Below are 13907 nucleotides of genomic sequence, written 5' to 3'. Positions count from 1 at the left end.
AAGCAGCATTTTCAACATTGGTAATGTAATGCATGCGTCTGACATACACACAGAGAGGGAACCGCAGAACCCCAGAGAAACAGGAAAAAAGACCCACAAAACTGTCTCATTCACTTGTGACCAGCTCTCCTCCCCCATGACTTGCGGTCGCCCCTTTGTGGGACAGGAAGGGGAGGGGCAGGAGATGCTTGGGGCGGGGCTGTGCTTCTCTAAGCGGCTTTTGATAAAAACTGAAGAAAGGCAATGGTGCATCAGCTTTTGTTTTCCAGAAAGAGCATGTGTTAGCATGGCATGTTTGGTCAGGATATCTCTTCAAGGCAAATGGGGTAGGGGAAGATTAGGGGATAGACGTAAACATATGTTTTCTATTTTATTTTTCAAAGATACCTATAAAAATAGTTAGCTGTTGATGCACCACTTGGTCTCTTCCAGCTCTATACAGTGGTACCTCGGGTAACAAACACTTCGGGTTACAAACTTTGCCCCAGGACGAGAACAGAAATTGCATGGCGGCGGCAGCGGGAGGCCCCATTAGCAAAAGCATGCCTCAGGTTAAGAACGGTTTTGGTTTAAGAACAGGCCTCCAGAACGAATTAAGTTCGTAACCCGAGGTACCACTGTAATTCAATGATTCTAAGGAATAACTTTGAAATCAATAGTTACCTGTTCTCCTCAGGGTGGGTTTTTTCCTCCAGACACACAGATGCAATACCAGAATACTCTGGAATTTCCTCGATGACTTTCAGGAATTTATCTCCATGTTCCTGATAAACAGAGGTTTATGGGACTGCAAGCAGGCCAGGCACTCATTTCGCACAGGAATTTGTAACCTTTTGAACTTTGCCACCTTCCCACACCCTTCTCCTATTTCCCTGTACATACCTCCGTGACTGGAATGTTAGAAAAGATAGGTTTCTGCCCATTCAGGCAGTTTTGCATATCATCATGCCTCGCTATCATTATTAGTAGTATCATTAACAGGAGTGCCCGCAAGACTAAGATGCTGTCAGATAAGGAATTCCTTTCCCCCCTCTGGCTGCCATTCTAAGACTCGGAGTAACTGCATTTCAGCAGAGTGTATTATTATGCGTTTTAAGAGGAAACGTGGAAATTCCTTTTTACTCCTCTCTCTTTCCCTTCCTCTCCTAAACATGGCTTTGGACTCAAACAAAGCCCCACATCTCCCCGGCCCTTTTGGGTTGCTGTTGGGTTGAGAATGAGATCGTTGTTAGCAAACGAAACAAATTGGAGGATGTGCAAGCTTACAGAGTTTAGCTAACATGCTGCCCACACACCCACCTCTCTCTCACACACCCCCTCCAAATCTAGACCAATAAAAGTGCAAAAATAGCACAGATCTCTTCAACATGGTCCTTCTGTGCCAGAATGAAGAGACAGCAGCAACCACAAGCTCCCCTTCAGCCCAGGCTTCCCCTTTCCACACAGGCTCCCCCATCTCTCCAAGTCCTCCACATTTCTCCTCTGTGTCTGAGCGCCTTCTCTGCAGATTGACCCTAGGAGCCGATTCTCCTCTTTTCACTCTGTTCGGTTCCAATCAGCACAAAGGGTGAGAAGACATATTCTCAGTGGCTAAGGAGCTCCACTTCCATGCTGATCCTGGATGTGGGGACCAGGATGGAAACTGGCTGCTCTCTTCTGCGCACCAGATTCCTCCCACTTCCCTTCACTGGATTGCCAATGGTCTGTTGGCATGCTGAAGAGCATGTCAGTAGCTGCAATGCACGGATCCTTTGTTGGCTCAAGAGGTGCATCTTAAATGTTGAAGAGCTGCAGGGTTAATATTATATGAATGCACTTTGTATATGCACCCAGCAATGGAGTGGGGGCACTTGTTCCCCTGGCACCACCTATGCAGAGAGGTCTCTTGCCTGGCGAATGTCACAAGCAGTGATGCTGTCACAGGAGTCTTCTTGGACAATAATAATAATAATAATAATAATAATAATAATAATAATAATAATATTTATTTATTTATTTATTTATACCCCGCCCATCTGGCTGAGTTTCCCCAGCCACTCTGGGCGGCTCCCAATCGAGTGTTAAAAACAATACAGCATTAAATATTAAAAACTTCCCTAAACAGGGCTGCCTTCAGATGTCTTTTAAAAATAAGATAGCTGCTTATTTCCTTGACATCTGATGGGAGGATGTTCCACAGGGCAGGTGCCACTACCGAGAAGGCGCTCTGTCTGGTTCCTTGTAACCTCACTTCTCGCAGTGAGGGAACCTCTAGAAGGCCCTCGGAGCTGGACCTCAGTGTCTGGGCTGAACAATGGGGGTGGAGATGCTCCTTCAGGTATACAGGGCTGAGGCTGTTTAGGACTTTAAAGGTCATCACCAACACTGTGCTGGGGAAGGTACCCAGCGCCTCCAGGGATGCTCTTAATGACAAACGATTTGGCCTTTCTCCAGATTTTCCTGGCCCTGAGGAAGTCCAGGTGATGGCTGTACCAGGCCTGGGTCTCAGGGTGATGTGGAAGCCCAGTGCAAGCGCTCGGTGGCTCCAGCCTGAGGAGTATGTGGTGGAATGGAGAGAAGAGATCTCCAGCAACTCCGCCGGACAGTTGCTGAACTGGACACGGAGCCCCAGGGACAGCAGCAGCGCCCTGTTGAGAGGTGAGGAGAGTGGGAGAGCTCTAAGCGGGCGGGGGGGGGGGAGAGAAACTCCCAAGACAAAGTAAATGTGTTGTTAGTGGTGTGAAATGCAGTTAGAAGACTTTTTGTGATATAGATAGCAGTGTTGAGGGAAGCAAGCTTCCGGTTCTGGTCTGCCTTAATGGAGGCAGCTCCCACGACAGCGAGAGGTTGTTTGCAAAGGAAAAACAAGGATATAGATAGCAGGGTTGGGGGAAACCCATCAGTTTTGGCACTGTGGAGGGGGGGGGAGAGGCAGATTGGTCCTCTCTTCCCCCTGCCACAGTCCCAACAGAAATCCTCTCCTCAGAGGATGATCTTTGGTGTTCACACATGGACCCTGGCGGAGACTTTCCTTAAATTGCAAACAGCATCTTTTGGAGGTACTTTTTTTTTGTCACAACCATTGCTGGGAGATAGTTACTCTTCCACGTACTCCCACCCAGCCCCACAAGGTCTCCCAGGGCTTTCCCACACTTGGGTGTTCACCTAACCAAAAACATGCAAGTCCTCTTTGGGTGTGGAGACAACTAGCGGCCCTCCTCTGGATAATCACGTGGGATGTGTGGAGTGAAAAGATACAGGCAACAAACCCCAGATAATGTCTGGTCTCTGTGCTTGCAGAAAGAGGTTTGCCCAGCTTGTACCTCCTTAGGTGGCCTGACGTTGCTTTTGCTCCCCACTTCTCAGGTAACTTCAGAGCAAAGGTGCCCTACCTTGTCTGCATCTATGCTGTGTATGCTCATGGGAGCAGCGCTTCAGTCCCTGTGCGAGCCTACTTCAAGGAAGGAGGTAATCTTGATGGGCAAAGGGAATGTGGAGGTTGGCAATGGGATGAGGAACAAGGTAGAAACTATCCCTCCTGGTGTATTGGTTTTCTTTTGGCAAGGAAGAGGAGTGGCTTTTAGCTTTCTGGTGTGAGATCCTCTGCCTGTAATCTTGAAATAGGGCAGTCATCTTGTTTCTGCTCACTCTTCATATGTAGACCTTACTGTTGTTCCAGCTTGTAGAAAGGGGAGCTTGCTATTGACTTGGGTCTCCCTTAGCCACAATCCCAGCTGTTGTAAGAAGATTCCCTTCAAAAGTGTATGGAGCTGCTTATTAATGTAATTATTATTATTATTATTATTATTATTATTATTATTATTACTACTACTACCCCGCCTATCTTGCTGGGTTTCCCCAGCCACTCTGAGCAGCTCCCAACAGAATATTAAAAACACGATAAAACATCAAACATTTAAAAATTCCCTAAACAGGGCTGCCTTCAGATGTCTTCTAAAAGTCAGATAGTTGTTTATTTCCTTGACATCTGATGGGAGGGCGTTCCACAGGACGGGCACCACTACCAAGAAGGCCCTCTGCCTGGTTCCCTGTAACCTCGCTTCTCGCAGTGAGGGAACTGCCAGAAGGCCCTCGGAGCTGGACCTCAGTGTCCGGGCTGAACCATGGGGCTGGAGATGCTTCTTCAAGTATACTCAAAATATAATTCTCAAAAGCTCATCTGTTTGCAAAGGAAGCTGTGTCACCAGCTATATATTCTTTGCCACGTAAAGCTGAATTTTAACAGGACCACCAGATATGTTTAAAAAACAGAGGAGTCCGTCATTATTTTTCATTTTACCTCCAACACCAGTTAGAGAAAGGATAAAGCTTACTTAATCTGGATGGCATGTAAAATAATTAATGCGAGATTTTAATTCTCTCCCCCCCCCCGCCTTTTAAAGCAACGTTGGCCAAAAAATGAAAGCCTTTCTTCAACAGATAAGACCAAACTTTTCTCTTTACTGGTCTTAGCCTGTTATATACTGATTTATTTTATTAATCATTGTTAAGATTTGTAGGGAAATGGATGTTCCCCAGATTTCCTGTGCATTGTGCAGAGGTTCACCCATAATAAAGCACTTTCACTGAGGATCATTGCAGAATGGAGTGTCTTCCATTTGCCTTCCTTACATCACCTGAAAATGAAACCGCCCCTTGCACCACGGTCTCCTGCCATTCTCTTTAACTGACAGGCCATCCTCCTTCCTTCTCCTATAATAATAATAATTGTTATTATTACTATTATTTTTTATTTTTTTATTATCATCAAATACATAATACATTATACATAACATATAGTGTATTTAATTGCAAATTCCCCACACCTAACCCTCTACCCAAATACCCAAGTGACTTCCTTTACCCACGTGCGTGATATCACACTCATTTCTCAAAATTCTAATATTGCGTTCATTTTTATTCATCCCAATAATCATTCACCTATTAGAAGTATCAGTTCTTAATGGGTTCAGTCAATACTTATCCAGAGATTTCTATTACGATGGTTTTGTACGATATATTTTTCAACACATTCCCATTCCTTCTCCTTCCTTCTCCTTTCTAGCACCAACAGCTGCTCCCCAGGCACTGCAGGACAGAAGCATTTCACCTGCAGCCTCTCTCATCTCCTGGGAGGAAATTCCACTGGGAGATCGCAGTGGACACATCACCCACTACACGCTTTACCTGGGACATCCCACTTTACGGAACGCCAAGGCAAACAGGACCAGTGAGTGACGCCCAAGTCCAAGAGGCAATTCTCAAGTTTGCGGGGAGGGAGGGGCTGGGCCCAAGACCCTCTGAGTTGCTCACACGGAGGTCTTCCTTGCAGCTGCCTACATGGTTTTCATCTGGAATCTGCAACCCCTGGATTTCAGGGGTTGAAAGATGCATTGAGTGGACCAAGGAAACCAAACCAGGTCCCACTACTGTGTGGCATGCAGGTTGTACCAGTCGCAGACTGCTATCCCAATGTGACATCTGGTGCACATGCATTGGGGTTGGGCATGATTGATTCCATGTCTGCACATGGGATTGACCTTGTGTGTAGCCATAGGGCTTTTACCATAGAAATACAAGGATGGAGTTACAGGTGGGTGGGGTATAAATAATAAAATTAACTCAGTGGAGCATAAGGGTCATTATATGCTTTCAGTTTCAGTTCAGTGAGGCGCTGTGGTCTAAACCACTGAGCCTCTTGGGCTTGCCGATTGGAAGGTTGGCGGTTCGAATCCCTGCGACGGGTTGAGCTCCCGTTGCCCTGTCCCAGCTCCTGCCAACCTAGCATTTCGAAAGCATGCCAGTGTGGTGGGAAGGTAAATGGTGTTTCCGTGCGCTCTGGCTTCCGTCACGGTGTCCCGTTGCACCAGAAGCGGTTTAGTCCATCTGGCCACATGACCCGGAAAGCTGTCTGTGGACAAAGGCCGGCTCCCTTGGCCTGAAGCAAGATGAGCACCGCACCTCATAGTCGCCTTTGACTGGACTTAACCGTCCAGGGGTCCTTTACCTTTACCTTTTACCTTCAGTTCAGTAACAGTTCCGTACCAGAATTTCATGTCATGTTGGACTTCAGTTTCTTCCTAGCAGTCTGATGTCAATGTGCTCTCATTATGGTCCCCATCTCTTCTCCCACCCATGCCAGCCAACACATTGAGATACTGGTGCAGTAAACTCTTGGATGGTGGGTACAAACTGCACACCCCCCGCCTATGCTCAGATTATCCACCCCTTTCCTAGTTGTAGTTGGTGCTGCAGAGAGGAGCTACATTCTCTCAGACCTGACGCCTGGGACTTCCTACCAGCTCTGCATGACGGGATCTACCTCAGCCGGGGAAGGTGTGCCCAGTCCTCTGCATCGCTTCCACACTCCAGGTAGGAGAGTCTTCTAGGATATCTGTTGCTTGGACCAAGCGAAACCTGCTTGGCATGTGCAACGGCTATGCAATATCTCAGTAAACACAGCAGCCGGAGCCATCTTGAAATGCCTTGATAGGGAAATATCAAACTTCGGGACAAGATCAGGCCTTGTCAGCAGAGGTCTTGGGGAAGCCCTGATTTTTGCGCAAAGACCTTTCAGGTGCCTGCAAAGATGCACATGCACAGCCACAGCCATGGGAGATTCTTCTGGTGGAATCAGGGACCAGCTAATGCCATGGGCCTGGGGCAGGTTTCCCCCATGGCTCAGCGCTCTCTCCAAGGGAAGCTTTCTTTCTACTTTGCTCCATTGGACTGAATGGCAGCCGTCTAGTCAACATGCAATAGAAGTAAAGCAGTTCACACAGTATGTTCTGGTTTGACTCTGAACAGTCTGTGCCCAGTGAGGGTCATCTGAGTTTTAACCCCATGATTTCCTGCAGATTCCCATTGGCAGATGCTCCTGGCAGTCCTCCTGGTTGTGGGATTCCTGCTTTTCGTGGCCTTCCTTGTGGTGCTGGTTAATTACAGAAGGTGAGCAATAAAAGGCAGAGGTGTGGTGGAGAGGCAGGCTGGCCCGTGCAACATCATGGCCAGCATCTGTGGCTACTTACCTCCCCTCCCCATCTCCCCCCATTCATTGTATTTATACAATTGTGTATCATCTGACCCGTCTACTGCAATTATTAAGTTTGCAGATGACACCACCATAATGGGTTTAGTAACAGGTGGAGACGAATCAGTGTATAGAGGGGAGGTCCAAAATTACATGGTGCCTAGGGAACAACTTGCACCTTAATATCAGCAAGACAAAGGAGATGGTGTTGGACTTTCAGAGGAAGAGAGGAGAACTAGCCCCGCTGTACATCGGGGAAGGCTGTGTGGAGAGAGTCTCTTCCTTTAAATTCCTAGGAGTTTATCTCAGTGAAGACCTTACTTGGAAAATAAATACAACCCAGGTGGTTCAGAAAGCCCAACAGAGACTCCATCTCCTCAGAGTATTGCAGAAGAACAATGTCAATCAACATTTGATGATCTCCTTCTACTGGTCCACATAGAAAGTGTCCTTTCATACTACATCACGGTGTGGTACACTGGTTTGACATCAACTGATAGGAAGTGCCTACAGAGGGTGGTGAATACAGCGCAAGATATTATGGGCTGTCCTGTGAATCTGCTGGATGAAATAGTGGAAGAACGTTGCCTCAGGAGAGTGAGGAAAATTCCCAGGGATGATTCACACCCTGGCCGGCACTTTCTTGATCTCCTGCCCTCAGGCAGAAGATATAGAAGCATGATTAGTTGCACCAACAGGGTAAAGAACAGCTTTTATCCGTGGGCTGCTGAATGAAAAGATAACAACAGGGCAACTGACTTTCGGGTTTGGTGGGTGTGCGTCAGTAAACGAGGGGAATTAATTTTGACTAAGAGAGCTGAGTGGTAAAGTATTTCAATTTCAGTTTGCAGCCCCATGTGAAAACTCTTGTCCGCTGTCTCTCCTCCGCAGGGTCCTTGACTTCTGCCATAAGATCCTGCCTCCGTGGTGCTGGGAGAAGATTCCAGACCCAGGGCACAGTGATGTTACCTGGAGGATGGATGAGCACTGCGCTGCCCCTGGCATGGTAGGAAGTCATTGGGTTAAAGAAACAACAACCCAGATATGTCTCTGTTTGTGGTGGGAGCAGATGGGAAGGATCTGGTTTCTGGAGAGAACTAGCCAGTTGCCTCTTCCTCTTCACTTGCTGAGCGGACCCAAAAAGAACTTGTGCCAGATTTTAAGTACTGATCAACCCATCTTCTAACAGACAGTAACTGATGATATATTTGAATAAATGTGCTTATCTCGAATGCTCTCCCCGGGGAGGTTCATCTGGCGCCATTATGTATATTTTATGCGCCAGGTTGGAAACGTGCTAGAAGACATCTGAAGGCTGCCCTGTATAGGGAAGTTTTAAATGTGTGACGTTTTACTGTGGTTTTATAATTTGCAGGAAGCTGCCCAGAGCGGCTGGGGCAACCGAGCCAGATAGGAGGCAAATAAATTATGGTTATTGCATTTGTTTTGCAGGATGACCTAAGCCAATGCCCAGTCAAGTTCCCAGAAGAGCTAGACATTGTTGAGATTAAGGAACCAGCCCCAGAGCAGACCACGCCCCTTGCCCCAGTGGAGTTCTCTGGCTATGAGAAGCGATTCATGCCCACTTTGGAGGAGCTGCAGAGGCTGGCTTGAGAAGAGAAGAGAGGATGCCTATGACCTTTGGAGACCAATGGGAGAATGGGGACCTGAAGCTTATTCCTACAGCCTCTGATCTCTGGCTGGACCAGGGTCAGCAACCTTATGCTCCCGCATTTGTTCTTCAGCCTTGGACATACTGTAGGAAAAGTGCCCTGCCAATTTCTTTGGCTGGCTATCAGAGCATCTCTTATGCCATGGATCAAAGGGCAGAACTGTCGGTTACAGCCCCAGGTGCTCTAACAGGTACTTGTGGCCTCAAAACAGCCACAGAGAGATTCCTGGGAAGGAGGAAGCACAATGAAGTTGTGGACTGAGCCTGGATCTTCCCCAAGGCTCCCTGGTGTTAAGCTGTTACTACTTGGCTCGGTCTTTCTGTCGTCTCAGCTGTTTGATCTCCACCTGGATGCTGGAGCCTCTTGGTGTTTCGCAACTTTTGACTAGTTGCAGGACCTTAGCCAGACCTAGCAGAGTAAACGTAGAGTTCACAAAAGCAATTGCCAACTGGCTGCAGACAGGATGGACGAAGCAGGAACCAGTAACTTGTAGTTATAGGTGTTTATTTATATATAGTGCACTATTTACAGGAGCAGAACAGAACACGGATCTTTGACTTGCTCTCTCTTACACGACTCACAACTCTCAACCTTACTCACTGACACTGAACTCAGAACTCAGAACTCTGAACTAACACATTCCAGTTAATAGGCCATAAATCATCATTCCCGTGAGAGAGCTTGACCAATCATGGAGCTGTCTCCATGCCTCTGTATCACCAGGCAGACTTACTCCTTCACATTGCCTTGGCTGTCAGCCAAACCCTAATCAACTCTTTGTGTGAAGCTGAACGTATTCAGATTCCCAACAGAGCCATAGTGTCAAGGGGGGGGGGAGGGGGGTTGGTTCTTCCTTCCTTAAGCAGAGACATCGTTCATCTCATTGGGGGCCAGTAGCTCAGAAGCACAAAGCAGGGGTGTAGGAAGGGGGCAGGGGGAGGCGGTCCGCCCCAGGTATAATCTGTGAGGAGGGTGACAAGAAGGCACACTGTGGGGGGCTCGCCCTGCTTCCCCCATGTGTGGTAGATGGCCCTCCCGCAGCTCCCCCCGCCGCCCCCGGGTGCACTGCATGACTGCCGCTCCAGGTGCCCATGCAGCTAACTGGACAAGGATTTCACTGGTCAGTTGAGAAGCCGGTGGGTTGTTCGGGGAGAAGTCTTTGGGGCCACCACAAATCACACTTCTTGGCTGTTGGGTGACCAGATGGTCCCCAACTCCTGCCTTGGGACCGAGGAGAGGGGAGGAGTTGGCCCTCCAAAATCCTTTCTGCTCAGCCTGGTAGGGTTGAGCTTCCTATAGGGACAGAGCCATAGCAAAGAGAGACAACAGATCCCCGGGACGCAGTGAGTGGATCTGGGCTGGATCCGTACTTTAGATGTGGGTGAGAAAGAAAGACGAAGTAAGAGGAGTTTGTTTTGTTTTGCCGTGGGAACAGAGGGTGCCAGCATGGAGTAAGGCAGCGAGAAGGGATTTGGGTAGGTGGGCAGGGAAATGGGAGAGCGGGGGCCTCGGCCATCGTATTCCCAGTGACTCCATTGTGCCAAAGACAGGGCGCTCTTTCCGGCGCTGGACAGAGTCTCCAAACCATGTGCAACCCAGCAAGCGGGGCGCATTTAGGGTGATGCTGCCCCTCTGCCCTGCTTTGGCTGTGGACCCATTTAAAGCACACTCACCCCAAGAATCCTGAGAGGTGTCTCTCCCAAGCCTACCCCGAGCTGTCAATGTATGGGGGGGGGTGACAAAAATATTTCTGCACCGGGTACCACCTGATCTTGCTACGCCTCTGGCTCAAAGCACACACTTCGTGCAGAAGGTTCCTGATTCAGTCGCCAGCATCTCCGGGCAGGACTGGGAATATCCCGTCTGAAACCCCAGAGAGGCACTGCAGATTAGACAGAGCAAGATGGGCCAGTGGTCTGATTCAGCATAAAACAGCTTCCTGTGTTGTCCTATCAGTGTATTCAGCAAACCCCACACAGCTGTAGCCCCAAGGCAGCAGAATGCCAAAGTGCCAAAGAGGAAGAAATGCCGCTTGCTTCTGGGAAGGGCTATAAACATCTCACCTTTGGGTGGGGTCTGGTTCCCGTGCCCAAGTGTAACTGTTACTTTGACCTTTCGTTGGGTTTTTTTTTAATGTTTTGGTGGTGGTTTTTTTTAAGATTTGCTTTTTATATCATTGGTTTGGTTTTGTGTCTTGTAAGCTGCTTTGGAAGTTTTTTCCTCTTGCAAAGCAGCATGGATGTACATTAAAAAGGTGCCTTGTGCTTAAAGCACTGTGGTTAGGAAACACACCTGAGAGGTTGCTCCCTGATCAATAAAGACGATTAAAAAAAAGAGAGAGAGAGGTGCTTCCTGGATGGATAAAGCAGAGGTGGAGATTGAATTGGGGTGGCCTCCCTGTCCATGCAATGGACAGGTGTATTTCACCCTTGATGGAAACACAGCTAACACAACTTGCAGCCAAGATCACCTGGAAGATGTCTATGCAAGATGGTGTCATTACCAAGAAAGGTATGGAGAAGGCGAAGCCTGCAGCTACACCCCATATAGTGCTTCTGTAAAACAGTCACATACCGGCACTTTCTTGTAGTAACTTTTGGCAGATCCGGTTCAAGTTTAAAAGGTGCAACAACTCCCTTCCCCCCACCTGGGGGCAGGAAAGCTCAGGGTGCTCTGGATACTGACAAGTTACAGCTGCTTTGTCAAGTTTTTGGGGGGTGGGGGTGGGATGGGATATGTTTGGTTTTGTTTTTAAAATAAAAATGTCTTCCTCTCTGCCCCCCAACCACTGGATTCCTGTTTCATTGCTTGTCTTGTGTATTCTGCAATGACCCCCCCCTTTCCAAATTTGTGTGTGATTTCTCGCAGCCTTGCATGCCTCCAATTACAAATGGCAGCAATTTCCTTTGCCACCCATTGAAGGATTGATCAGAAGGGAATTGGCCCAGGTTCCCCAGTGCAGGCAGAGTTGGGGGGGGCAGCCCCTGACTCTTCTAGAGCCCACCTTTAGGCAGCTGTATGAAGTCCCCTCTTCCCTTGAGAGCAGCTCCCCTTCCCTGCCCTCCTGTCTCCCTTGTAGAAAATTCTGTGGATATAAAAGAGGCAGCTTCTTTCTGTTCAGGAGGTGGGTCTTATCTGAGCATCCCTAAGATATGTGTGTGACAGATGCTTCTGTACACCCACTTGCTGCTACCTGCACGGTCAAGGTAGCTTAGAGCCCACTGAGCGCAGGTGTATTTGGTTGTGTTTCCTACCTACAACTTTTAGTGTGCGGATTTTTGTATCTGACACACATTTCTCCATTTTGAGGTCTGTTTCCCTACGAGCCATGTAGAATTAAATAAACATCTTCATCCCCCTGCCAAAAGAGCCGCTACCCTTCACTTGCCTTGGGACTGATTCAGGCCATGGGCTTTTGCTGTGTGTTTGTACCACAGTTTGCAGTGGTAAATATGACGATGCTTCAAGCAGAGAGGGACGCTCAGCTCTCCCCTGGCTGTTGTGTGTTTACAGTCAAATCTCTTTTTCACGCTTTTATACACCAGCTGCATCAAAGCTGAAGGAAAACTTCAGAATTTAGTTATAGTGGAATTCACCCTGATCCTTTCCGAGTTCCTTCCCTGGCTTACAGGACAGAGGATGGGGCAATGGTGCGGCTGTGCTTGGAAGGTCTCTACCCCCACCGCCATCAGTTTTACGGCTATTTCATAATCATGGATGCCACACAAAGAACCTCTGGAACTGTAATGGGTGGGGGTGTCGTTTGTGCCTGAAATCCCAACACCAACACAACATCATTTTCAATCTACAATTTCCAGAATGCCTTTGCAATTGACATAATGCCTGGCTTGCCCCGTATGTCCTGATGTGACCATTTGACCAGCTATCGATCAGAGGTATTCCAGCAGCCTCTATACTTGTGAAGATGATCCGCTTTGTAGACATAACCCCCACCCCGTGAAAGGACTCCCTTTAGTGCTGCCATCTGTAAGAGCTCAGGCAAAAAGTCGCTCCTTGCCGGCACACTTGTAATGGTTTATGGAGAGGGTGGTAGAAAGCAAAATTATTAACAATAAAATATCAACAGTTGTGTTCCTTTGGAATGTGGTTTTCCAAGCAACGGCTTTCGTAGTGTTTCACAATCGGGCAGTAAGAAGGGGGTGGTATGGGATTGGGAACCAGGGTTCTCCTTTCCCCAACAGTGTTTACTCTAGATGAGGGATGGCCAACTCCCAAGAGACTGCGATCTACTCACAGAGTTAAAGACTGGCAGTGATCTATCCCCTTTTTGGGGGTTCAGGTCAAAGTTGTTGGGCTTTTTTTGGGGTGCATGCTGAGCTTTTTTTAGGGGAACCAAACTTTTTGAGCTTCTTTGGGGGGAGCCAGTGATCTGCCACAAACGTCCAGTGATCTACCAGTAGATCACAATCTGCCTGTTGGACGTGCCTGACCTAAACAAATGACACTTCTCCTTTCTGAACTGCCCATGAGAAAACAGCCCGGCTCAATCCTTTGGTTGAAATAAAATCATGTTGTTTGTTTTCCAGGGCAGGCAAGGCCATTGAGCGCTCTGCTTCACTAGGCACCGAACAAAGGCTTCACCCGATCACCTGAAATCTGGCCTCATACTAGGGCTGCCTTTGGTGCCAGCACAAAGACAGGAGCATTATATGAAATCTGCAGGGCAAATAACTCCAGGAGTAGAAACCTACGCCCAGATAAGACAACAGGAAAACCCACTAGAAGAACTCTGGGTGCTCTGATCCTTGCACTGATCCACCCCTATTCTACCACAGAAGCTTGGGTGCTCTTGAGACCAAGGTGAGTGGCCCAGGAGTGGACCCAGCTGGCAACTCACTGGCCTGGTTGTGGGTGTCGTAGGGACAGGCTCACTCACCTGCATGCCTCTCTTAGGAGATCAGTAGATCAGAAGCACTTTCTTTGGGGTTGTGGAGCTTGCATATGCACTGCATGGCACCATCTCCTGTTGGCACACCTGCCCCAAAGCTTTGCCCCACCACAGCTGCCCTCCCTACAGGTGCTGCTGAACACAGAAACACCAAGCCTTTGCCATGAGTCCGTGGACCAACATCATCCGGGCAGCTTTTCCTAGATATGGAAGGGAGCTAGGGGGGTCACCAAGTCCAATCCTCAGCACAAAACAAGGATCTTGCAAATACAGCCTCCCCATGTGGGCATAGCTGAACAAGTAAATAAATAAAAAT

At 48.2% G+C, this 13907-nt stretch overlaps 1 protein-coding gene across 2 annotated transcripts; it reads left to right on the top strand.

Moving 5' to 3' along the window:
- Window positions 1–2421: 2421 nt before the first annotated feature.
- Window positions 2422–9705, top strand: LOC128404901 (interleukin-27 receptor subunit alpha-like). Of its 2 annotated transcripts, XR_008328192.1 has the most exons (8): window positions 2422–2637; window positions 3346–3447; window positions 5045–5209; window positions 6217–6351; window positions 6837–6927; window positions 7901–8015; window positions 8462–8860; window positions 8900–9705. XR_008328192.1 is itself a non-coding variant. In XM_053370960.1 (7 exons), the coding sequence occupies exons 1-7, from the start codon at window positions 2463–2465 to the stop codon at window positions 8621–8623; spliced, it is 945 nt and encodes a 314-aa protein (XP_053226935.1). In that variant the 5' UTR covers window positions 2422–2462; the 3' UTR covers window positions 8624–9705. The 2 variants fall into 2 exon arrangements, 1 of the variants encoding a protein (XP_053226935.1); XM_053370960.1 differs by having other exon boundaries at window positions 8462–9705.
- Window positions 9706–13907: the final 4202 nt, after the last annotated feature.

Source organism: Podarcis raffonei, chromosome 17 (genome assembly GCF_027172205.1).
Source record: "Podarcis raffonei isolate rPodRaf1 chromosome 17, rPodRaf1.pri, whole genome shotgun sequence".
Classification (NCBI taxonomy): Eukaryota; Metazoa; Chordata; class Lepidosauria; order Squamata; family Lacertidae; genus Podarcis; species Podarcis raffonei.
This window is presented reverse-complemented; position numbering and strand designations above follow the sequence as displayed.

Excerpts from the sequence above, each read along its gene's own strand:
- LOC128404901 (XM_053370960.1), top strand. The coding sequence starts at position 2,463 with ATGGCTGTACCAGGCCTGGGTCTCAGGGTGATGTGGAAGCCCAGTGCA. Across the intron at positions 6,352-6,836 it reads GCATCGCTTCCACACTCCAG|ATTCCCATTGGCAGATGCTC; the intron begins GTAGGAGAGTCT and ends GATTTCCTGCAG. Across the intron at positions 6,928-7,900 it reads GTGCTGGTTAATTACAGAAG|GGTCCTTGACTTCTGCCATA; the intron begins GTGAGCAATAAA and ends TCTCCTCCGCAG.